At 40.5% G+C, this 23,092-nt stretch overlaps 3 protein-coding genes across 11 annotated transcripts in view; all 3 read right to left on the bottom strand.

The window, feature by feature from the left end:
• The window catches only part of DST (dystonin), a 337,092-nt gene that overhangs the window by 129,847 nt on the left and 184,153 nt on the right, over positions 1–23,092 (bottom strand). For all 9 annotated transcript variants that reach the window (XM_064145802.1, XM_064145796.1, XM_064145803.1 and 6 more), the window contains 14 exons: positions 22,533–22,628; positions 21,120–21,245; positions 20,598–20,750; positions 20,191–20,345; positions 19,937–20,063; positions 18,983–19,166; positions 17,689–17,846; positions 17,186–17,364; positions 16,860–16,998; positions 14,681–14,874; positions 12,329–12,491; positions 11,609–11,692; positions 11,409–11,516; positions 10,341–10,439 (listed from right to left, as the gene is read on the bottom strand). In XM_064145802.1, the coding sequence (XP_064001872.1) occupies positions 10,341–10,439; positions 11,409–11,516; positions 11,609–11,692; positions 12,329–12,491; positions 14,681–14,874; positions 16,860–16,998; positions 17,186–17,364; positions 17,689–17,846; positions 18,983–19,166; positions 19,937–20,063; positions 20,191–20,345; positions 20,598–20,750; positions 21,120–21,245; positions 22,533–22,628 (1,965 nt within the window). The remainder of the gene's footprint in view (positions 1–10,340; positions 10,440–11,408; positions 11,517–11,608; positions 11,693–12,328; positions 12,492–14,680; positions 14,875–16,859; positions 16,999–17,185; positions 17,365–17,688; positions 17,847–18,982; positions 19,167–19,936; positions 20,064–20,190; positions 20,346–20,597; positions 20,751–21,119; positions 21,246–22,532; positions 22,629–23,092) is intronic.
• Positions 578–7,745, bottom strand: LOC135176650 (plectin-like). Its single transcript, XM_064145806.1, has 2 exons — positions 4,177–7,745; positions 578–2,749 (listed from the first exon to the last, which is right to left on the bottom strand). The coding sequence occupies exons 1-2, from the start codon at positions 6,817–6,819 to the stop codon at positions 833–835; spliced, it is 4,560 nt and encodes a 1,519-aa protein (XP_064001876.1). The 5' UTR covers positions 6,820–7,745; the 3' UTR covers positions 578–832.
• LOC135176651 (uncharacterized) lies at positions 7,929–10,333 on the bottom strand. The gene has a single exon (XM_064145807.1). It carries the CDS (start codon positions 8,835–8,837, stop codon positions 8,118–8,120), a length of 720 nt encoding a protein of 239 aa, XP_064001877.1. The 5' UTR covers positions 8,838–10,333; the 3' UTR covers positions 7,929–8,117.

The following is a 23,092-nucleotide window of genomic DNA, read 5'->3' as shown; positions in this document are numbered from 1 at the left end:
AAAGACCTGGGACTCTTTAGGCTGGAAAATGGAAGGCTGAGAGAGGATCTTATAAATGCATACAAATATCCTAAAGGGTGGATGTCAGGAAGATGGGGCCGGGCTCTTCTCAGTGATACTCAGTGACAGGACAAGGGGCAGTGAGTGCAAACTAGACACAGGAGGTTTCACATGAATTTAAGAAGAAATTTCTTTAATCTGAGGGTGATGAAGCACTGGAACAGGCTGCCTAGGGGAGCTGTGGTGTTTCCTTCCCTGAAGACTTTCAAAACCCTCCTGGACAGCTCTCTGTGCAATCTCATCTAAGTATATCTGTTTTAGCTGAGGAAATGGACTTGATGATCTCCAGAGGTCCCTTCAATCTCTACGATTCTAGGATGACATGAAATTCTACATCATGTATGATTGTGTGGTCACTTGAAATCCTGTATTCTCTTTACTGCTAAGAAAGGCAACACCCTTCAACTTTTAACATGAGAATCAAATTCCTGTCTTACCTAAATCTGTTTCTTTTTGCACTAAATTTCACCTACCTTTCTCTTTACACTATCTATGTGCAGATAACACCAGACAAGGCTTTCAGGTAAAAACTGAACAGTCTGTATTTTGAACTTTTTATCTGCTCAAGTTTACCTACAGATTTCAGCTTCCTAACAAGCAGTATCTCATTCCAATTGTAGTTAGTGGTTTGTGCTAACAAGTTTTACAGCAGCTCATGATTGTGTTAGGAAACACCATTTGTGATTCTCCATAAAGGTCACCATAGATATTTTCCTTGGCCTGAATGGATTTCAAAGCAGCACCCAAACCAAGTACTGCTATCTTTGTTTCATTATGAATTATAGTAAAGACTGGAAATGCCTGTTTTCATGGGCTGAGCTGCTTCTAACAATCTCAGTCCAGTATGGCAATCAAAAACAGCTCTCTCTAAAGCTTCTTTATAGGTTAGTTTCTTCTTCGTTTTGGGGCACATTAAACCTTTAATGTACAATTCTTCATCTTTTATCTTTGTAGCTGTGGCAGCATCAACAACACCACTCTTGATTGCATCTTCCAACGTTAATCTGGAATGAGACTTTGGGTCTATCAACCCACCAGTCAAGTACTGATACTCCAGGCAGCGCATGCCCATTTCTCTGTCTATGATATTTAAATGCATACCTTCAACAGCTGACATAACAGTGTTCCTTACAGGGTGAATGATCCCAGTGAAGATCAGTTCACACTGCTGGATTTGCTTGGCACAACCATCATCAATTAACTCTCTTTGCAAGGCTTCTGAAACACTGTACTTCTTCCCAGTAAACGGATCAATTATGCCTCCTGTACTTACCTGAGCTTCAAGACAGAGAAGAGCTGTAGCTCTGTCTACCAAGTTCTTGCGCGAGGCTTTTAAGACTGGAATTCTTTCATTGGTATCAGAAAGCCAGAAGCCTGCAATGGGACTGTTTGCATCTTTATTTGGCTGTGAACTACTAACTAAAATGTCAACAAGCTCATTAATTGTGATTAAACCCTCCTTATAATTACTGACCAACGCTCTGTCAATTCTGCTCTGAGCCAAGGCCTCCTCGATATTAAACTGTATACCTGTTTTAAGATCTGTAACCAGAAGAAAAGAATGCCCATCTGAGTCAAAACAAGTAGACTCCTTCCAATCAAACTCCTGTTTTGAAAGCTCAAGGTAGGTAGTTTTATCAACACAGTTTTTCTTATAAGCCTCATACGAAGTCATTTCGGCTCCTGTTTTGACATCTACTACAGAAATTTTGTGACTTTTCTCTGCTGATGGGCTGCTGATTTTCCTTTCCCCGAGTGGAAGCAGAAAGCACTTAGTGCTTGCACTGAAGACACACATTTTCAGCAAATCAGAGTAGTACACAGCTTTCCCATTGCTGGGGTTGTGAAAGCGTTTTGCGTTACTGGAAGGTTCATGCAAGAACTTCAGAACTGTGTTGCTAAGCAAGCCGAGCTGCACAGCGGTTTCTGCAGGCACACGGACGCTTCTTACAGGATCAACTACTCCTCCGCTTGCAATCTGAACCTCAAGGATACTTTTACCTTTCTGTCTTTCCAAGAGTCGAGCTTCCATTGCCTGATACACAGAGATCACTCTCCCAGAACAGCAGTAGCCCACAGTGGCTTTCTCTGCCTCAAGCAGCCTGCTCTTAAACTCAACATCTGCAAGCCCCCTAACAACTGAATCCTCAACTGAGAATTTCTGCCCTGTTGTGGGATCAATGATGAAACCAGTAGCTGCTTGGGCCTCTAAAAATGCTACAGCCAATGCTTTCCCCACTATTCTCCTTTTTGCTGCAGCAGCAAAAGAGACTATCTCTTTGCTGCATTCAAGGTAGAGCCCAGCAATAGCTGTAGGTTTAGTTAAATATTTTTCCAGACTTCTCTGAATCTCATCAATAGTTTTCTGCCCTGAACGAAGCTGCTCAACTGTCAGCCTGTCTAGAAGTTTAACCTCAGTCAACTGCCTGGCAGTTACATCACGTCGGAGACCTTGAAATTTAATATCATCATATTCCTCTGTAAAACATTCCAACTGAGTAGCATCACCAACAGGTTTCAAAACCTCTTCCTCTAAGGAAGAACTCATCATTGCAAAGTCTTTATTCCTAAACCCTCTGGATGGTTTGTATCCCTCAAACATTCTCTCTTCATTCTCAAAAATCCTGTCATGCTCTTGGTTTAGTGTTGTGACTTCGACACGCATGCCATACTGCTTGTTCCTCACCATCTGCAAACAGGAATGTTGGGACACAGTTGAGAAATACATCTCCAACATACACTGCATATAATTTACTGCTGAATCCATCACCAGAGAAAGAAAAGGCAGAACCTGAAGCTAAGTCAGAAAGAACTGTTACTAGCACCAGAAAGCAGAGAAATAGAGACCTAGCATTTTAAAGGGCATTTGCCATTTAAAACACTCATTCAGTCATAGAAACACAACAGCACTCAGCAACAGTAACTCTGGTCTGTTACTGTATCAACTTAGTGCCAGTAATGATGTTCTGGACCAGGGGACTGAGTCCATCATCAGTAAGTTTGCAGATGATAACAAGCTAGGAGCAGGTGTCGATCTGTCAGAGGGTAGGAGAGCCCTGCAGAGGGACCCTGGCAGGCTGAATGGGTAAAAGCCAATGGGATGAGATTTAACAAAGCCAACTGCAAGGTTCTACACTTCAACCCCAAGCAGTGCTACAGGCTGGGGACTGAGTGGCTGGAGGAGCAGCCAGGCAGAAATGGACCTGAGGGTACTGGTGAGAGTAGGCTGAAGATGAGCCAGCAGTGTGCCCAGGTGGCCAAGAGAGCCAATGGCATCCTGGCCTGCATCAGGAACAGTGTGGCCAGTAGGACAAGGGAGGTTATTCTGCCCCTGTGCTCAGCACTGGTCAGGCCACACCTTGAGTGCTGTGTCCAGTTCTGGGCCCCTCAATTCAAGAGAGATGTTGAGGTGCTGGAAGGTGTCCAGAGTAGGGCAAGAAAGCTGGTGAGGGGCCTGGAGCACAAACCCTATGAGGAGAGGCTGAGGGAGCTGGGGGTGTGCAGCCTGGAGAAGAGGAGGCTCAGGGCAGACCTCATTGCTGTCTACAACTACCTGAAGGGAGGCTGTAGCCAGGTGGGGGTTGGGCTCTTCTGCCAGGCAACCAGCAACAGAACAAGGGGACACAGTCTCGAGTTGTGCCAGGGGGAGGTATAGGCTGGATGTTAGGAGGAAGTTCTTCACAAATAGAGTGATTGTCATTGGAATGGGCTGCCCACCCTGGTGGTGTTGAAGAAAAGACTGGATGAGGTACTTAGTGCCATGGTCTACTTGATGGGATAGGGCTGGGTGATAGGTTGGACTGGATGACCTTGGAGTTCCCTTCCAACCTGGTCGATTCTGCCATTCTAATCACAGTTTATTTTAACCAGCAACGATACAGTGGTGTATGTGAATTTCCACTTCCAATGCAAACTTTAAGAATCAGGTGTTTCTTAGATATTGACTAACCTCTTACAAAGGTCTATGAAAAGCTTTTTCTGTTATGCAAGAATGGGTTCCCTCCACCAAGGTAAGAACATGAGAGAGAATACAGAATAGTGATAAGTAAAAACAAAGTTAAAATAGAAGAGTAAAAACCAGCACTAGGAAGGCAAACTCCACAAAACACTGTGTACCTCCAATTCATGTTTTGTGTCTTCTCCATGTCTAATAGTTTGTCTGGAACTGTGTAGGTTCATGTTTCTCAGTTTATCCCTTTCAGATGTCGCAGAGATTTGACTTGCTTTATCAAAAGTTATCTGGAACTGTGTACTTGTTTGAGAAACAAACTCTGTGAAAGATTGTGGGCTTGCATCTTCTTCCAGTGACTGGTTTATTCTTGACATCTGGAACTGCACCTCCCTCGGCAGTGTATCATCAGCACTCACATACAAGGTATTTTCTTCTATTTCATCAGATTTAAAACCTGATCTCTCCTTTTTATGCCTTAACAAAGGTGAGCTAGGCTGTGCATGTGGGGGAAGCTGTTCAAACTCTCTAGTTGTGGTGACACTTGGGTAATTGAATTCATTCCTACCTCTCTCACAGCTCAACTTAAACTCAGAACCTTCTAGTCTGTTATTTTGCTGAACTTCATTCTGAAGCAAAAGAAACCTTTGCTGACTGTCCTTGACCTGCAGGTCCATTTTCTGTTTCAAGCTCTCAACCATGCGTTGCTGCACTGCCAACTCTTCCTCAAGTTTCCTGCACCTATGGTGGTAGTCCATTTCAGTCTGCTTCCCTTGCTGCAGCTGTTCATGACATTTTTTAAGCCTTTCTTGCAGATCTTCCACTTGTATCTTGTACAACATTATGCTTTCCTCAGCCATATGCTTCTCCTGCTTAAGAGCAATACATTCCAGCTTTATGTCTGAAATGTCCTTTTCTGTGATGCTATGAGATTCTAGTAACTTTTCAACCTTTTTCCTGAATTCTTCTGCAGAATGTTTAAACTTAATAGACTCTTCCTGAAACAGAATCATCTTCTTGCATGCCATTTGTTCATCCAGAGTCTTTTGGTGGAGCTCATCCTGTAATTTGTTTAGTTTATTACTTAGCTCTTGTATATGATCATGTTGTAGTTTTATCTTCTGCTCACTCACTCTCTTTTCTGCAGTCAGAGCATTAATTTGAACAGTTAGATTTTTCACCTTCTGGTCCATGTTCAGGGTGGAAGCACTCTGTTTATCACATTTTTGTTTATATTCACTGGCTAAATCTTTTGCTTTTGCTAGATCAGCTTCCAGGCTTTTGATTTTACCTATGAATTTTTGCTCCATTATTGTTTGCTTGTGCAATTGTTCATTTGTTATACGCAGCTGCTCTCTGAAACCATCTGCTAGGCCTTTTAATGTATCATTTTCCTCCTGGATGCTTTGTTTTTCAAGAGTCACCTTCTCTGTCATACTTAGTTTAGTTTCAGTATTCTCCTTAATAAGCTCCTCTATCTTCCTTTTACGTGTCTCTGATGTCTGACTGCTTCTGTCCAATTCAAGCTTCAGCATCTGAATTTCCCGCAGGTTTTCTTTCTCTACTTTTGTTTTTTGAAGCAGCTCCTCCTGAATTTTCTTACATTGATCTTGAAGATTATTTGCTTCTTGTTTGCACAACTCTGCTCTGCGTCCAGCCTCCAGCTTCTCTTTCTGAAGACAATTCATCTGAGAATTTAAATGTTTGATAGTGATTTCAGTTTTCACCTGTGATGCAGTTAATTTCTCTACTTCTCTTTTTAGCTGTGCCTTTTCCTGATGAAGAGTTTTCAGCTCCTCCTCATAGTTCATCTTAATTTTCTTAAGGTTTACAGCTTCTTGCATCGTTTCTTCAGCTTTATCTGTCATTCTTTGTAACTGCTTGCCCATGTCTTTCAACTGCTGCAAATATTGCTGCTCTGCTTGCTCTTTTTCCTCCAACTTAAGTTTCAAGCATTTAAGTTCACTGTTGACTTGATCTATTTTTTCTTTGAATAAACAAGACACTTCTTCTGTTGATGATTTCTGAAGCTCAATTTCATTCAATTCATATTTCAGGTCTTTAATAGTCTTATTAGCTTTTTTGTTAGCAAGTGTTAGCTCACTTACCTCCTGTTTAAGCTCTTCTAATTCTTGGAGCTCTTGTTTCTTCTGGAAACTTGTCATGTCACAATCACTCCTATGCTGGCTGCCTTGCCCAGCTGTGAAAGTTGGCAGGGAAGTTTCTCTAGGTACAGGATGCCTGCCTTCTTTTCTTAGTTCTGACAGACTCCCTTTAAATTCAAGGGCTTGTTCCATTTGGTTTATCAGCTTCCTAAGTTTCTCTTCTACTTCTGTTTTCTTCCTCAGCTCCTGCACTAAGGTTTTCTTTTGTTGTCCTAAATCACAAGGATTACTACCTTCTCTTCTTAGATGCTCTTCAAGGTTTCTTCTGGTAAAGGTGATTTCTTCCATTTGCTTTTGAAAAGCATGGAGCTTTTCTTTCAGGATGTTTCTTTGAGTCTCTCCCTGCAAAATGAGCTGTCTTACACACTCCAGCTCCTGCTCTGCATCTGCTTTCTCTTTTACAATGCTCTCTAGATCTGTACGACACCGTTTTGCCTCTTGCTCAGCCTTGGTCTTCTGAAGACACATTTCTTCCATGCCCTTTTGCTGCTGCTTCTGCTCTTTTTCTGCAGCTTCCTTCACTTTCAGGACCTCCTCTTCTGCTTCGGATTTTTGTTTTTTCATGTCTACCAACATCTCCTCAAGTGTTTTTACCTTTCCCATGAGTTTTAGGTTCTCACCAATTGTGCTATTTTGCTGTGCCATTAGATCTGAATATGCCTTACGCACTGAGGCTTCCTTATTCTTTAAAATCTATAAAAGAACAAGATAAGTTGGGATGCACTTTTTGTAACACAGAACATGAAACATGTTAGGCTCTTTGAGAAGGAGAAAGAAAAATAATTACTCATATATAAATGCTATGACCAGAAAGTGGGATAAGCAGTTCCCACTCTCATCACCTTCTTTTGATAGATTAAGCTTTAGGAAGTTACCATTAGCTTACTGTGAAACACTTCATAAAGATATCCACAAAGCAAAGCTGTTCTGAAGCCTCTCTTCAGTCAGATGCCTCTTAGTGGTAAATATCAAACAACAGCTCACATGGGCTCTTCCTCCAGACAAATATGCAGGACAGACAGTGAGCCAAAGACCACGTGCAAGAATTCCCAAGAAGAAAGCAGCCTACCTTTTCTGGATCAATTCAGTAGCAACTGGAAGAAGGATTTTACGCACCCAAGTGAAAAAGCTGCAAGTGAAAGCTCCTCCAAGAAAGGATGCAGTATCTAGAGCTAGTGCCAGGATGCATCAGCTCCAGAAAGAGAAGTATTTAAAGCCCAGTACACCTATGCTCTGTAGCATGCTCTACAGTTCCAGTGTTGGCAGACCAAAGGAAAACTCTTAGAAGGAAGGAAATAGAAGGAAGATAATTATATGGTTGAAGCTATACACACTTCATCTTCATTAGGATCATTATGGAATTGGTCACCAAATGTGAGCTAATGTAAGGTAAGAACACATTTATATTCCTATATATGACCTAAAGGGTAGCTACTGAAACATTTACAAATAGATAGCATGTTTAACTTCAAATTTACCAGATTTAGTTAATTTTTCATATGCTATATGAAGCCTATTTGCTAAAAGGCCAATGCAAAGGCAGCTTCTTCACTTAAGTCTCCATATTTCCTGTGGCACTGTTTTGAACCGACCCAAACAGACAGAAAGCATTTAAATTGGTTTCTTAACAGTTCTGCTTTTATGCTTCCAAGGACACCCATGGTCTAATGTATTATGCTGGAAAAGAAGAACTAAAGCTACAAACACAGCTAACAAATTACATTTTGTTAGCTTCCATTATTGCTAAGTGACATCACTGAGCATTGGCTGGGTGGAGAAAAGGATGGCAATTAAATAGCACTGCAAAACAAACAAACAAAAATTTATATGAACTTCAGAAATGTAAACATCTCAAAATACACAGTAATTGTGGCATAATTAGCATATTCATGATTTAAATGATATTCAATCAACTTTAAATCACTTGAGCTTGACGTATTTCCCTATTCGAATGTCGATTTAGATGGATTTAGGATCATTCTGAAATTAACTGTTTCACTTGCATTGCATAAATACCCTGGTACCTTAACAGTTGTGCTCCTTCTCTCTTCATCACCATTGACTCTTTTTCTTTGCTTTTCCTTTTTTGCAAATGAGGCCTTTTTCTTTGCCTTTTCACAGAACACTTTCTGTAGTTCAGTGTTTTTTCCAGGTATCTTTGTGCTATGACCCTTATCTCTACAGTCCATTTCTGCAACCAGCACTAAATCTTTACATTTCTGACCCTGATCTAAGCTGTGTTTCCCACTCTGCTTTTCACTGCTTCTATTTCTGTTGTCCAAACCATAGATTTTATTCTCAGTTGCTCTCTTGTGCTGACTCAAAAGCTTTTTTGCCAATCCATGCTCTGATACTGGAAATGAATTCTCTTCTACAGACCTCTTTTCTGAGAAGGCTGTATTTGCATTTTGAGTTTTGATTTTCTTGTGTCTGTCTACATCTAATTTCCTTATTTCAACTTCCAATTTATTTTCTCTGTGTTTAGGTTTACTAGAAGAGTTCTTGTTCTGCAAATATTCCACATTCATCAGGCTTTCATCATTAGGTGTGTTTTTCTCCCTGAGTTCACCAGCTTCATTCCATCCCAAAGATTGAATGTCAGTTGACTTCTCAGGCTTCTGGTCTTCACTCCCTTCTGGTAAACTCTGAGCATGACAGCACATGGATTAATCTGAGATAGCATGGAAAGCATCTTATTTTTAAGTTGTTCTGTGCATTCTTAATGCCATTACTGAGAGTCAGGAACTTATCATTCTTCCTTTGAAAAAGATTGCTCAATTTCAATTTGCTACCTTGATGACAAATCAAAAAACTTCATCAAATCACTCTGAGACTGGAAATCTCCTCAGATTAACTTTAAATATGCCAAAGATTTAGACAGATGTTGAAAGGAGGAGAAAGATGGACAATAGGGAACACTTCCCACCCTCCAAAAACATATTCCTGGAAATTCAGAGACTCAAGACTTAAAAAGACTCGATTTGCTCCTGAAGAACATGAAGCCTATTAGCTGGAACTCACAAGTTTCTTGGTCATTGTTCAGTTCTTGTTCTTTGTTTCACATTTTATCCTTTAACTATGCTTTAGTCATACTAAATCCAGTTATAGTGTCTGCTTTTCAACAACCATTATGTATTTCCCATAGCAGCATCCACCACTTAAGCTATCACTGTCAGCATGTTTCTTTGTGCATCCTGATCTGGAGTATTCAGTAGCAAGAAAAAACAATAAAGGCTAAGTCAGCACCAGAATTATGTAACAGCCATTTAAGAAGTCTGTTTTCCTTTCTGTAATAATTAAAATCTATACCCCTATAAAAATGTTCTCCAATTTTATGTTTCTTATATAGAACTACATTTAATATGGGCACAATTAATTGCAAGACTGCATTTAAGGTAAGCATTATTTTAGAGATATGCACATGACAGATTATACTAAAACTCTGTAGAGGCCTTAAAGACTATTTCAGACAGACACATCCAAAAGAAAGCTCACAATTTTAAAGTGTTTTTTTCTTCAGTTTTTTGTAAGGTTGATTCTGCAGCAAGCAGGTATTTTGAATAATCTGTCTGCTCAATTTCAGTGAGCTACTCTTGTTAACAAATTTCAATATTAAGCATAAATTAAATGCTGTTGGACTCCAAGGCATCAATACAGTAGAAAGGCAGAAGGAAATGATAAATCTGAACATGTCAAAGAAACTTCAGAGATTAATTCAGAAGGCATCACATCTGCCTACTTAAAGAACTCCCTTGTATGTTGCTAAGTGGATCACAATGCATACTATGGAATATTGAAACCTACAAAGGATATCAACAGTGCATCTATCTAAGTCTGCCCTCATCTTAATGTTTGCATTTGTTGGGAAGATCAAGCCCTAAATATTAAAGTAATAAAATTTACTATGTGTAACTACATCTCCATCAGAATTTAATGAATCATAATCCTTCCAGGTGGAAGAATGAATATGCTGGATGGATGGGATAGGATTTTGCTTATCAGAATGATAATGGTGTAACCTAACACACCTACGTTCCTGTATAAAGCATGGCCTAGAAGGAATTGTCATCTTTCAATTCTGCTGCTGACTTTGTGAATAAATCCAGCAGGTACGTCGCTTGCCTAGCTGTGCTTTTTGCTTGGTTGACTGCCAAGGGATGACCTACCTCTTCCTCTTCCAGTCTTTTCAAAGAGTCACCTGCAAACTTAATGTGTTGGGTCATCAAAGTCACTAAGGCAGTATAGCGAGTCCGTAAATCCATGAACTGCAGAAAAACAAAAGGGGGACAGGGGGTGGGGGAAAGAAGGAGGGAAAAGATAGAGGGAAACACTCCCATTAAACTTCACAGACGTGACAAACATTGTCCTAGAACCTATCCCAATTTTGATGCCAAAATCCTGATTGTGGAATCCAAAGTTTTAATTTTGATACCAAAGCTGAATGTCATCAACAGGGTGCACTTGCACAAAAAAATCCTACAAACCTATGAGATCTCAAAAGGAGAGGAAACAGAAGACAATGTTCTGATTTCACAGTCATTTGATTATTCCCTCTGTAAGAAGAACCTGTAAGAGGGTGCTTGCCACTATTCCTCTCTACAAGCAGGGAGACACGTATCTGTCCTACCCAAATGAGACTGATTTGCCTCGGAATCTCTCAAAGTATTGAGATCTGCTAAGTTTTACCAAAGCAAAGAGGAAATTTCCCCCTGCATGCTGTGATTAAGATTCAGCCCAGAGGTAGTTCTAAAGAGTTTTACATAGGCACAGGTCTCATACAGCTTTCTATAATTTCAAGAACTTCTGTTCTTCAACAGCAGTATGCTGTAGAGAAATAAAAGAATCTTGCTTGGATTATCCTATTTAATAATTAATAAATCCTAAATTCCACTCTTGTGTTTACTCTGTTTTAAGCAAAGGTTGAAAACCCAATATAGAATCATAGAATCAACCAGGTTGGAAGAGACCTCCAAGATCATCCAGGCCAACCTAGCACCCAGCCCTAGCCAGTCAACTACACCATGGCACTAAGTGCCTCAGCCAGGCTTTGCTTGAACACCTCCAGGGATGGTGCCTCCACCACATTTTTCTGTCTGTGATGGTTTGGGTGTTACCCCCCCCCCCCCAACATTGTAAATTCACCCAGACTGTAAGTTCACCTGTAATCTAGTCCTTCTCACCAAAACACTCCAGCTAGCTTCAAAGTAGCACACTGCCATAAGAAATTAATTTACCTCTTGGATAATGAAGTCTGATGAGCTTTGCATTCTTCGGCGTTTCACTGGAGACTTTTGTTGGGAGTCAACCATAGCTCTGTAGGTCATAGTCTGCAACTCATAGTCCTAGTGAAAGAAAAAACCACACCAAATGATTGGCATTTCACATAATACTGACAACAGAAGAGGAGGACTTTGAGTATAACATTATTTATTACCTTCACAGCAGCTGAGTATTGTTCTGAATACTTCTGGCATTCATCTATTTTGCTTTGTTTTCTCTCAATATCAGAAACCAGCACCTGTAAAAAACAACTCCACATCTTCAGCTTAAAAAGGTATTTTTATTACTACCACTACTACCATTTATACATTGACATAATGAAATTTACACAAGATGCACATTTCTATATGTGTTTAAGTAATTATATGTTCAAGCCTATATATCCTGGGCTTTGGCAAGCTTATAGCACAAGAGCAGTGAAAAAAACTCTTCCAGGGTTTAGTAGCTAGTGAGAGTGAATGAATTTAAACCAAAATCAGCATTAAATCATTTTGTGCATATATTTTCTTATTCTCTTATTTAAGCTGTATTTCCTTCTTGCAGACAGTTGTTTAGTTTAGCTCTGCTTTCAAGAGCAGTACTGAATCACAGATGATGTGATAAGGAGAGATCAGAAATTTGGGAACTTTCTAAGGTTCTGCTCTTCTTGCAGGTTTGAGGATCAAACCAATCTGATCTACAAGATGGGAGCAGTCAGTGTGTGATATATTCAAATGTAATCTCATAACAGCTGGTGATGACTTGGGATTTTACAGTAAGGACTGAGGGATATAAGCACTTCATATCAAGAAGTAAGATTGACATCACTTGGTTAAACTGACATCTTATTTAGACACTTACAGCAGGGATTCCCTGCAATGAGATCCTTTCATACCTTAAGTTGGTTCAGCTGCTTAGCCAATTCTTTGCTATTTTCGGGATGGGCTTCTTGAATCTTTCGCTGAGTATCTTCTACTTGTTGAATCCAAATGTCCAAAGAATTGTAAGCATCTTTGTAATACTTCAGAGATTTATTAATACCTTCTAAGTCACGCAATCTGATTTTAGTTTAGAAGATAAGTCAGAGAGGAAAAGAGAACTGTTAAAGGTAAGTAAAACGTTAAGCCAAGTACAGCTGTAAAGGCCTCGGATGCCTTATGTGTTATAGCTCATATTACAAACATGGTAAAATAACACTAACTAGCCAGTACATTTTCTCAACCACCAAGGTTCCCAGGTTGATGGAACCTTTTCATTTGTCATAAGCAATATCCAGGAGAAATCCTACTACAGAAAAAAAATCTGCAGATGGTTCTCCATGAGTGAGCTAAATTGTTCTAAAGCCCACAGGGAACTCCAAGCAAGAGGTAAAGCTCTGCTACAGCAATTAATTCTGTTATAAGAAATGACAGTATTTCAAATGTGTTTTATGTGAATCAAGGAGTGCTCTGTTCAGTGCTGGACCAAAGTAGATGCTTACCATACACTCCATGCCTCATACAAAACAACAGGAATCACACTCAAACTACAGCCTTTAAATATTCTCTTGGGCAAAACCAAATGCAAGTACTTTTTGCAAGTGATTCCCCATACTGATGAGAACACTGACAGTTTTTCTTTCACAATCCTTACATTGTTATCTCAAAGACCACATAAACATGACCACTGCAAAACACTGCAGGATAAACATACTTATTAAACATCTTTTGTTAGCTTGACTTGGAATGAATACTTTGAGTCTCTGCTTTAGCGTGGTTCTCAAAATGCCAAAGGAAGACTGCAAAAGAGCAAGCAAACGAAACCATATTGCTCAGGTTTCAAACTTAAGCATGTTTTGAAGCCAGTAACTAGGAAAAAGAGAAAGGATCATGATAATTGCAGCCAATACTTGTACATACTTTCTGTATAACGATCATCAGTGTCAAGCTGTTAGGAAGCAATAGAGCAAACATTTGCAGAAAGCAGCTTGTTTACAGCTGCATGCTGCAACTACCACAATCTGTCCTATTTACACTATGTAATAAGCAGTTTTTCATCATATTCCATTCCAGGACACAAGCCTGTGTGGATTGCATGCGGTTCATGTTTGAGCTCTGGGGAAACACAGATGCTCCAGTACCTCACAGAGCTACTATTGTATCATTTCAATTAGTCACATCACCAAATGACACAAAAACTGATGGGGATTTAAAGCTAGCCATTTTGCAGTCGCCTACAAATGAGTCAGCTTTTGCCTACCTGCCTTTTAACTCCCAGCAATGTTAAACAGAGAGTGCTAAATTAGTTAATTACAAGTGAGTAACTTCAGCATGGCACATGAATGGATGTTCTCTCCTTATAAGAGGAGGTCAAGAGTGTGAAAGGTCATGTGAACTTTTATGTCAACAGCACTATCTCAGGTCATCTATAACGACAAACTGAAGGAATGGAAATAAATTCAGACTGTATAGGACAGAATTCCTTAACTCATCTATACTTCTTCCTTCACTCTCAAGAGTTCTGTTTTTTGAAACAGAACTACAGACACTGAGGGAAAAATTATTTCCTGGCATGTCACACATGGGCATCTTCAGAATACTGTGTAGGTAGGCTCTGCATCTGCACACATGTATGGAATGTGCTTTAAAGTAACATTCTCCAGTCTCATGACGACAGTAATACTGAAGGACTGAATTCAGAGCTACATCTCTACTGGATATTGAGGCTACCTGAAACTGTTGCACATCCAGAAGAAAATATTGGCTCTTCACCAAAAGTTCTTGTGGCAAAATTACACAGAAGTCAACAGAGTTAATGACTTCCAGACTTGGGACTGAAGTCATTAAAGCAAGTTAACATGAATCCAATGACAACTGAATAATCAGCTCATTAGTTTGGCCTGTCAGAACAAATCGTGTGGTTCAAGAGATGCTATTTCCATAGCACAGCAAGCCATTTCTGTAGGCTTTGGTTTTGAGAGGAAAAAAATGATCATGTATCTCTAACGTGTCTTAGTAAGTTTTAAGTACATAAAATGTTCTATATCTTGTTAACCTTTTGGTGCACAATGGTAACAGAGTTCCTGTAGAAAAGTAAGACAGTTACATCAATAGCACAAAAAAGGTAAGACTCCTTGATACTAGCACACTTCACAAACAGTTCAGAAAACAATTCTGACCTATCTTAACATTCATTTCTGATGATTTTTCCTCAGAAGCAACAAAATCAGCATAAAACATAAAGAAATATAAAAAGAAGCTATACAAACCTATTTTCAATTTGAGAATGAATGTTCTGCCATCTCTCTGCTAGTTGATCAACTTTTTCTTTATGCCAGTCAAAGTCAAGATCACGTTCCTTGTGCATTTTAAACATCTGATCACTGATCATCTTTGCCTTCTGCAGTTCATCCTCTAACGCATGGAACACTTGCCTGTTCTCATCCACTTCGGATCTCCATTGCTAGGATATGATAAAATGACAAAGTGGAAGCAATTCCTAAATTATGGCACTCCTTTATAAGTATTTTACACAAGTAAATGACTAAGAAAAAAGGTTTAATATTTGACTTCTGGTTGCTTTAACACCAGAATAGCACCAGAATGGGTCTGAAGCAGCTAACTGCAGCAAAACAGACACAACTTGATCATAGAATCATAGAATCAACCAGGTTGGAAGAGACCTCCAAGATCATCCAGGCCAACCTAGCACCCAGCCCTAGCCAGTCAACTAGACCATGGCACTAAGTGCCTCAGCCAGGCTTTGCTTGAACACCTCCAGGGACAGTGACTCCATCACCTCCCTGGGCAGCCCATTCCAATGGGAAATCACTCTCTCTGTGAAGAACTTCCTCCTAACATCCAGCCTAGACTTTCCCCAGCACAACTTGAGACTGTGTCCCTTTGTTCTATTGCTGGTTGCCTGGCAGAAGAGGCCACCCCCACCTGGCTACAATGCCCCTTCAGGTAGTTGAAGATAGCAATGAGGTCACCCCTGAGACTCCTCTTCTCCAGGCTAAACAACCCCAGCTCCCTCAACCTCTCCTCATAGGATTTGTGTTCCAGGCCCCTCACCAGCTTTGTTGCCCTTCTCTGGACACCTTCCAGCACCTCAACATCTTTCTTGAATTGAGGGGCCCAGAACTGGACACAGCACTCAAGGTGTGGCCTGATCAGTGCTGAGTACAGGGGCAGAATAACCTCCCTTGTCCTACTGGCCACACTGTTCCTGATGCAGGCCAGGATGCCATTGGCTCTCTTGGTCACCTGGGCACACTGCTGGCTCATCTTCAGCTTACTATCCACCAGTACCCCCAGGTCCCTTTCCTCCTGGCTGCTCTCCAGCCACTCAGTCCCCAGCCTATAGCACTGCTTGGGGTTGTTGTGGCCAAAGTGCAGAACCGTGCACTTGGCCTTGTTAAATCTCATCCCATTGGCCTCTGCCCACCCATCCAGGAACAGAACTGCTCCAGGAACAGAAGCTGCTGGATTCATGGGTCTGTGGCTCTCAAATGAAGAGAGGACTTTGAAAAAGAAGTTCAGATGCTACAAAACTGAGGCTTAAGGTATCTAAATATGCAGAAGGTGGTCCAAGATGTGTTCTGAGAGTTTAGTGAGGTAGTGCATAGCCCTCAGACATCCTGAACATGAGTCACTGCACGAGGTGGTAGCAGGGCTGAGGTCTGTTTGGGAGCTGTAATTAAGCCAGATGAGTATCTGTACTCCTCCTGGCATCCGTATTGCTGTGAGGCTGCTGAAGGAGCCCTTGCATGGGGATGTTGCTGCAAGACTGGATGAGGCACTTAGTGCCATGGTCTAGTTGACTGGATAGGGCTGGGGGATAGGTTGGACTGGATGATCTTGGAAGTCTCTTCCAACCTGGTTGGTTCTATGATTTTATGAACTGGCTATGAACTGCAAAATAATTCTAAGTAAAGGCATCCTCCACTCACACAGATCAAAACACTGTCTGTAAATTAGCATGCTTAACTACAGCTTTCAAAGAAACCATTAGGTAGATGTCCATCATTTTATCTAGGTAGATGTCCATCATTTTATCTACCACAAAAAAACTCCATTGCTTATCATTTGCAGTATTAAAACAAGGTAAAGGCAACACACAAAAAATGCTGTACTTCAATCTTGCCCTTTTCTCAGTTACCTGCCAAACTCCCTAGGAAACCTTTATCAGTATAGCAGTAGGAGTGATGTCGTTGTGGCTGCATCTATAGAACAATTTATGTTACCTTAAGCACAAGTTACTTTTTTTCTCTTTAAGAAGAAAAGTCTTATTGCAGCATTAAGAAGCACTGCTCTTGGAAGTTCAGATACTTCAAGGTGTTTCTTAACTGCAGGAACGTGTATGTAAACTATCCAACTCTTGTAACTCCAAAGCCAGCATTTTTTTCTGAGATGTCACTCCAAACACACAACAGTACAAACTCTTACCTTTAATGTACCCATCAGATTTTCAATATTGCTTTTGTCAGCCATTACTGCCTCTTCTTCACACAACTTAGTTTCATACAGCTTTACTAAGGATTCTGCTCCTTGGGTGTTCCTCACCACCAAATTTACAGATTTTAATCTGAAAAACAGTGATCTGTTAACTGAGTCACCAACACCAACATTCAACACACTTGTGCTTTTCAGCCTTTGCATGTCACAGGGTACCTCTGTATTAAAATATTAACTGCTTGATCAATATTAGTTATGCTATGTCTTTACTTTGAAAAAAAGGTAAACTGTGTGATGGGACATGGTCTATTACATACTTATCTATGTAAATGGAAGACATGGAGCAAACTTGATTCATGTTCTGAGTAACAACATTGAGCTCAGAGCGTAGAGTAGGGACTGAAGGTGAACCAGCAGCTTGACCAAAAAACTCTTCACATTTAGCTGTCACAACTCCCAGGTCATCCTTCAGTCGATCCAGTTCCTTCTTCAGCTTCTGTAAATGGAAGGTGATTGACATGGCTTTTATCTTCCACCAACCTGCTGCACACAGTGTGTATCACTATCAGCACATATCTGCTTGGCATTGCTTCCTTCATGCATACACAACCAATATTCTTTTTAAAGGAACACATGTGAAAGGGAAACTAACACAGTCACCATTTACTGGCATCTCTTTTCTCACAAACACACGTTTCATGTTTGACTCTTGTCTTTTCCAAGTGTATCACAACTTCCTGGGTATATTCAAAACATCTGGATAAATCTTCTTGAAAATAAAATTCTTTTCCCAGGTCAACAGCCTTTCTCAAAGGCTCACCTCTTGTTCTGAAATCCTAAACACGCTTTCATGTAGATCATCCCTTTCCATTGGGGTCCGGATCTGCCGGATCAACCTCTCCTCACAACTCTCCAGTTGTAGTCTGATGGTTCTGACTTCAGAGATGTAAAGATTGTAAATAGATTCCTCCTGCTCTTCTGTTGAAAGAAACAAGGCACATCTTAGCAAGCAAAGTCATCAGCATTTCCCATGAGTCCCCTCATGAATGTTTTGTAAGGTCACCGTTCTACAGGTCTTTTCATGACTGGATGAAATGCCATCAGTTTCCACTAGAATTTTGGCTATGTACCAAAATTTAGGAACACTTAATTTTTTAGCTAGAATTAGATCACCTCCTCACGCAGAAAAATGAGCACATCTCTTTGACCATTAAATGCAGGCACAGGCATCATCCCAAGCACACAATGATACACTCAGTAACTGATTCTGTGGTTAGATAGTATCAGGCACAATACTACAATAAACTTTGAGGGCTTCAATGTTCAGTTTGGGTTCTTTGTTTTCAAATCCTCTCAGGCACAGAAGTCAACACCTCTTTCCTGGTGAAAGGCCTGGAACACAAACCCTGTGAGGAGAGGCTGAGGGAGCTGGGGGTGTTTAGCCTGGAGAAGAGGAGGTTCAGGGGTGACCTCGTTGCTGTCTACAACTACCTGAAGGGAGGTTGTAGCCAGGTGGGGGTTGGGCTCTTCTCCTAGACATCCAGCAATAGAACAAGGGGACACAGTCTCAAGTTGTGCCAGGGGAAGTCTAGGCTGGATGTCAGGAGGAAGCTCTTGCCAGAGAGAGTGATTTGCCATTGGAATGGTCTGCCCAAGGAGGTGGTGGAGTCACTGTCCCTGAAGGTGTTCAAGCAAAGCCTGGATGAGGCACTTAGTGCCATGGTCTAGTTGACTGGCTAGGGCTGGGTGCCAGGTTGGCCTGGATGATCTTGGAGGACTCTTCCAACCCGCTTGATTCTATGATGCTATGATAATCAGCTTTGTACTACTATATTTGAGTCATTACCTACACAATAATAAATCAGAACAGTTATTTTAAGGTTTCTGTTCTTCAGAGTTAAGAATGCAGTAACTGCAGGCATTCTGTGTAGCTTGAGCAGTGTGAAAGGTCCTAGCTCTACTCCTAACTCAGTGAAGTAATGAAGCTGCATTTCCAACACTGCAAATCAAGGAAAGCATGTATACATGTAGTATGTATATTGCATACGTAGCATACTGAGCTTGTATTCAGTGTCAGGAACTTCAATCTTTCTCTGTTATCAGCAAAGCTTTACCTCTTTCTGCAGATTTCAGAAGTTCTTGATAGTATTGCTTGCAGATATTAACTTCCCTTTCCAGCTGTGCTGTATCAGAGCTTGTAAAGATTTTTGACTCCTGACTATCTTGCACAAAATCATCAAAGCGCGACTGTAGATTGCTTAGAACTTGTTGATGTTCACCTGGCAGCATCGTCTTTATCTGCAACAGATGATAAACCCAAGGCACAGTCAGCAATGATTCATAACTTAACAGAGTCCCCCTTAACACTCTATCATAAAGCCAAGTCAAAGAGCTGAGGTCCTGAAAGCTTGCTGTTCCTAGGCTGAAGCCCACTTGATGGCTCTTCCATCTTTAATGCCAGTAATGGGCTGTGTGTTAAGTGATGTGTCAAGACACAGTAATGGGCTACACACTAAGGACTGAAAATGGAATTTTGGGTACTGAAAACAGTGCAAGTTCGTAGACAGATATACAGCAATGTTGTATAATACATTATTATATTAAATGAACTTATGCCATGTATCTGACCTTGTGTAATTCACCAATCTCCCACTCTCTTCACCAGAAAGAATAGCATTTTGATATACTTATGGCTATTTCATTTCTGATAATTGATCCCAACTAGCTACTATTTCAAGCTACATGTATAAGAATAAAAACATGCATTACAGACAAGTAAGCACTCAGCTGCCTTCAGTAAATGGAACACTAAATGTCACTCTGCAGCTGTTCCATTGTTAGAAGTTGCAACCTAAGAAACAAAAAAATGGGGCTTTCTCCCTAAATGTATCTGTGCAAAGGCTGCTCAAACCGGAGTAGAGGGATGCATAGTCAAAATCTTGTGGCCACTACCCAGCTATTTGCACAAGGAAGGTGAGAAGTGCTGCAAGTTGTTCATTATAAGAAATTTCCAGGAAGCAAAGGCTCAGTAAATGGCTAAGTGGCCCTTCTGAAGACATAACACGTACCGAGGCAACATTGCCAGACCGAACAGCTTCAATTTCATTTGTCAGGTAATGCCAGGACACCACACTCTTCATGTTCACATGTGACTCATGCCAAAGGGCCAGAACATTCTGAAACTGCTGTTCAATCCTGAAACAAGAGTTCAACTTTAGATCAAACACACAAAAAGAGAGGAAGAAAAGCCAGATAATATTTTAACTCAATCTGCATATAAGTGAGTTTTAAAAGAAAATGGGTAGGTTTGTTTTGTCCTTACCTGTTGGCTGTATCTATTGCTTCTTTGTTTGGAGGAGGAACTGTAAAGCACACAGATGGAACCATGGCCTCATTACCACTCGGGCTAATGACTTTCCATTTAGCACGATGGGAGTTGTTTGCTAATACACACTCATCATCTTTGTAAATAGTTATCTAGTTTTAACAGAAAAGCACAATAATTTAATGAGCTAAGCATTATCAAATACTTTCACAAAGCACTTCTGCAAATGGTGTCAACAAATAAGCAACTGAACAACAAAAACAACATTCATCAGAAAGATCTGCTCTTGTTTACTAGGCTGGAAGAAATTTAGAGTCTAATATTCTCCAGGAACACAGCAATTAATGAAACTTCAGCTGAATTCTCACATCTATAATGGATCTGAAGAAATTCAAGTCTCTAACCTCGATTTGTCTATAGTCACAGATGGCTTTAATTGGGATGGATGTTTTATGTATACAATCAGGGTTCCTTGGCTTCAGCTGAATTATTGCCTTTGCTCTCCCCACAAGGCCTGCTACTGTGCTCTTATACTGCAAGAGTTGTTCTTTTTCTTCCTGAAACAGTTAAGAAAAGAATATGTCATAAGAAAGACAGAATACAGTACTGCTTCTTTGTTTCTGTTAAGCTTTTCTTTTCCTGGCTTCTTCCACTGTGTTTCTTAGAAGTAACACGTTTTACAAGAACAAAGAGTATCTGTCTGAAGCTGGTTTTCTCACAACATCTGGTGTTGTAAAGATACAGAAATAAAACTCTATCTTAAGGTTATGAAAACCAGTCATTATATGTGGACAGATGCAATTATTTAAGTTCTAATCATCATTTTTCTTCACTTTAAAGTAATAATTTTAACACATGTGTTTTATATCCTGCTATAATCTACACATTTCTTTTTTAATCCCAACTGACATTAATAGAATCCTTACCATAGACTCTTGGACAAGGTCTTCTAGTCTATGAAGGCTGCTTGATCTATCACAACTGTATTTTCGGTATATGGTATCTTTCAAAGTCTTTAAGTACTCCATAGCTTCTTTGGCATCACTGAAAAACTAGGATGAGATAAACATTTGGGTTATTTTTAAACAACTTGAAAAGTATACAAACAGCTACACTACATAGCTCTCTTAGAGTGCTGTCCTGTGACAAATAATTTTATCTGGTAGTTTGAAGTGACCACTGCACCACACAAGACTACTCATGACCTCACGTCCCATGACCTCACGTCCAAGAAGACACACATTGTAACAGCAGTTACTGTCAGTACTACCTACACACAAAATTAACTCAGTGTTATTGAACTGTAGTTAATTACTGTTCCTGCAATGGGAAAGCTTTCTGAAGTGATTCTTCCTTCCCTTAAAAATACAATCACTCTCATATATAAAGGACAGGCAAAGCCTATAAGCCGTAGCAAACAAAGAATTGGTAAGCACACTGAAGCAAACTTTTTGTGCAGGAAGAGAAGCAAGCTGCCATGCTTGGCAGTTCTGTATGTGCATCTGCACCCACAAAAGGGTCCAGGTTAAGCATGACTGCGAGGGGAAAGTCATGTGAAAATCCTCACCTCATTCTGATCCTGAAACCTTACTCCTTAAATCTAGAATTCTCATTTCTTCCCCCTGCCAAATTGCCCAACGTTGTCTTCACTGTCCATTTACTAACTTTGGGCTCCCACGTTTCGCATTCTGAAGGCAACTCATCCCAACATCACTCCCCTTTTTCTTCAAGTACTCAACACAGAGGACACTAAGAATTACTCTTCATAAATTAAATATATATATTTTTAAAATATTTAAAACCAAATCCAAAATCTCTTCAACCCTCACGCAACAGCAGAGCACTGAATCATTTGCCACTATGTAAAAGGGTGTCAATCACAAAGGTGCTTTGTTGGACGTGTCTGCTATCAGGGTGTTCTCTGCCCATTTATCATTAATGTTTCACTTCTATTTGGATCCTTCTGGAACAACCACCTAGGATGTGTTCTCTCGAGGCTATGGCTAACCACTGTCCACTCTCCACCATCCACAGAAGCTGTATTGATGCCAGTTGTGCATGACAGGGAGAACATAGCTTTGTTCTCAGAGTCTCTACTTGCAGCTGCAGTGCTCTGAAAAACCATCAGGTCAGATTTCCATCTGCTGTGAACTAATTCAACTGTAGTCAAGACACTGCAGTGCAACGACCCTGTGGGATCCTTGTTCATCATCTAACAACTGTGCACAGTAAATGTCAATTTTACAATCACTGTGAGAGAAGAGTTAGTACTTCTAGTGGAACTCTTAATTATGGACCAAACTGAAACATTTCACAGTTGTTTCATTTTACTTTCTTACCTCAAAATAGGCAGCATTTTCTCTCAAATGCTGTTCCACACAGTGACAGAGCTGAAGAATCCAGCTCCATTGTGTCTGCATTGCAGCTCTATAGGCCTTTGAGGAAGACAGATGTATTTTACAACAGGAAATAAACATTAAACACATATAGCTTCACAGAATTTAGGAAACATGAAAGTAATGTAGCAAATACAGACATTTAAACCTTCTTACCCAGGAAAACTATGCTGCAGCACAGAAAATTCCAGTTAGGTGGGAGAACAACCCTGTCACTACAGTATCACAGCATCACCAAGGTTGGAAAAGACCTCATAGATCATCAAGTCCAACCCTTTACCACAGAGCTCAAGGCTAGAACATGGCACCAAGTGCCACATCCAATCCTGCCTTGAACAGCTCCAGGGACGGCGACTCCACCACCTCCCCGGGCAGCCCATTCCAGTATCCAATGACTCTCTCAGTGAAGAACTTTCTCCTCACCTCCAGCCTAAATTTCCCCCGGTGTAGCTTGAGGTTATGTCCTCTTAGTCAAACCTACGAAAACTCACTCAGAGGGCCTG

This window comes from Pogoniulus pusillus, chromosome 7 (genome assembly GCF_015220805.1).
Source record: "Pogoniulus pusillus isolate bPogPus1 chromosome 7, bPogPus1.pri, whole genome shotgun sequence".
Taxonomy (NCBI): Eukaryota; Metazoa; Chordata; class Aves; order Piciformes; family Lybiidae; genus Pogoniulus; species Pogoniulus pusillus.
The sequence above is the reverse complement of the archived record's forward strand: the minus strand, read 5'-3'. Positions and strand labels throughout refer to the sequence as shown.

What these genes read in the sequence shown, in the direction of transcription:
- LOC135176650 (XM_064145806.1), bottom strand. Translation starts at nt 6,819, where the DNA reads ATGGCACAGCAAAATAGCACAATTGGTGAGAACCTAAAACTCATGGGA. An exon ending in ACACAAAACATGAATTGGAG is followed by an intron (nt 2,750 to 4,176) that starts GTACACAGTGTT and finishes TCCTGTTTGCAG; the next exon opens with ATGGTGAGGAACAAGCAGTA.
- LOC135176651 (XM_064145807.1), bottom strand. Translation starts at nt 8,837, where the DNA reads ATGTGCTGTCATGCTCAGAGTTTACCAGAAGGGAGTGAAGACCAGAAG.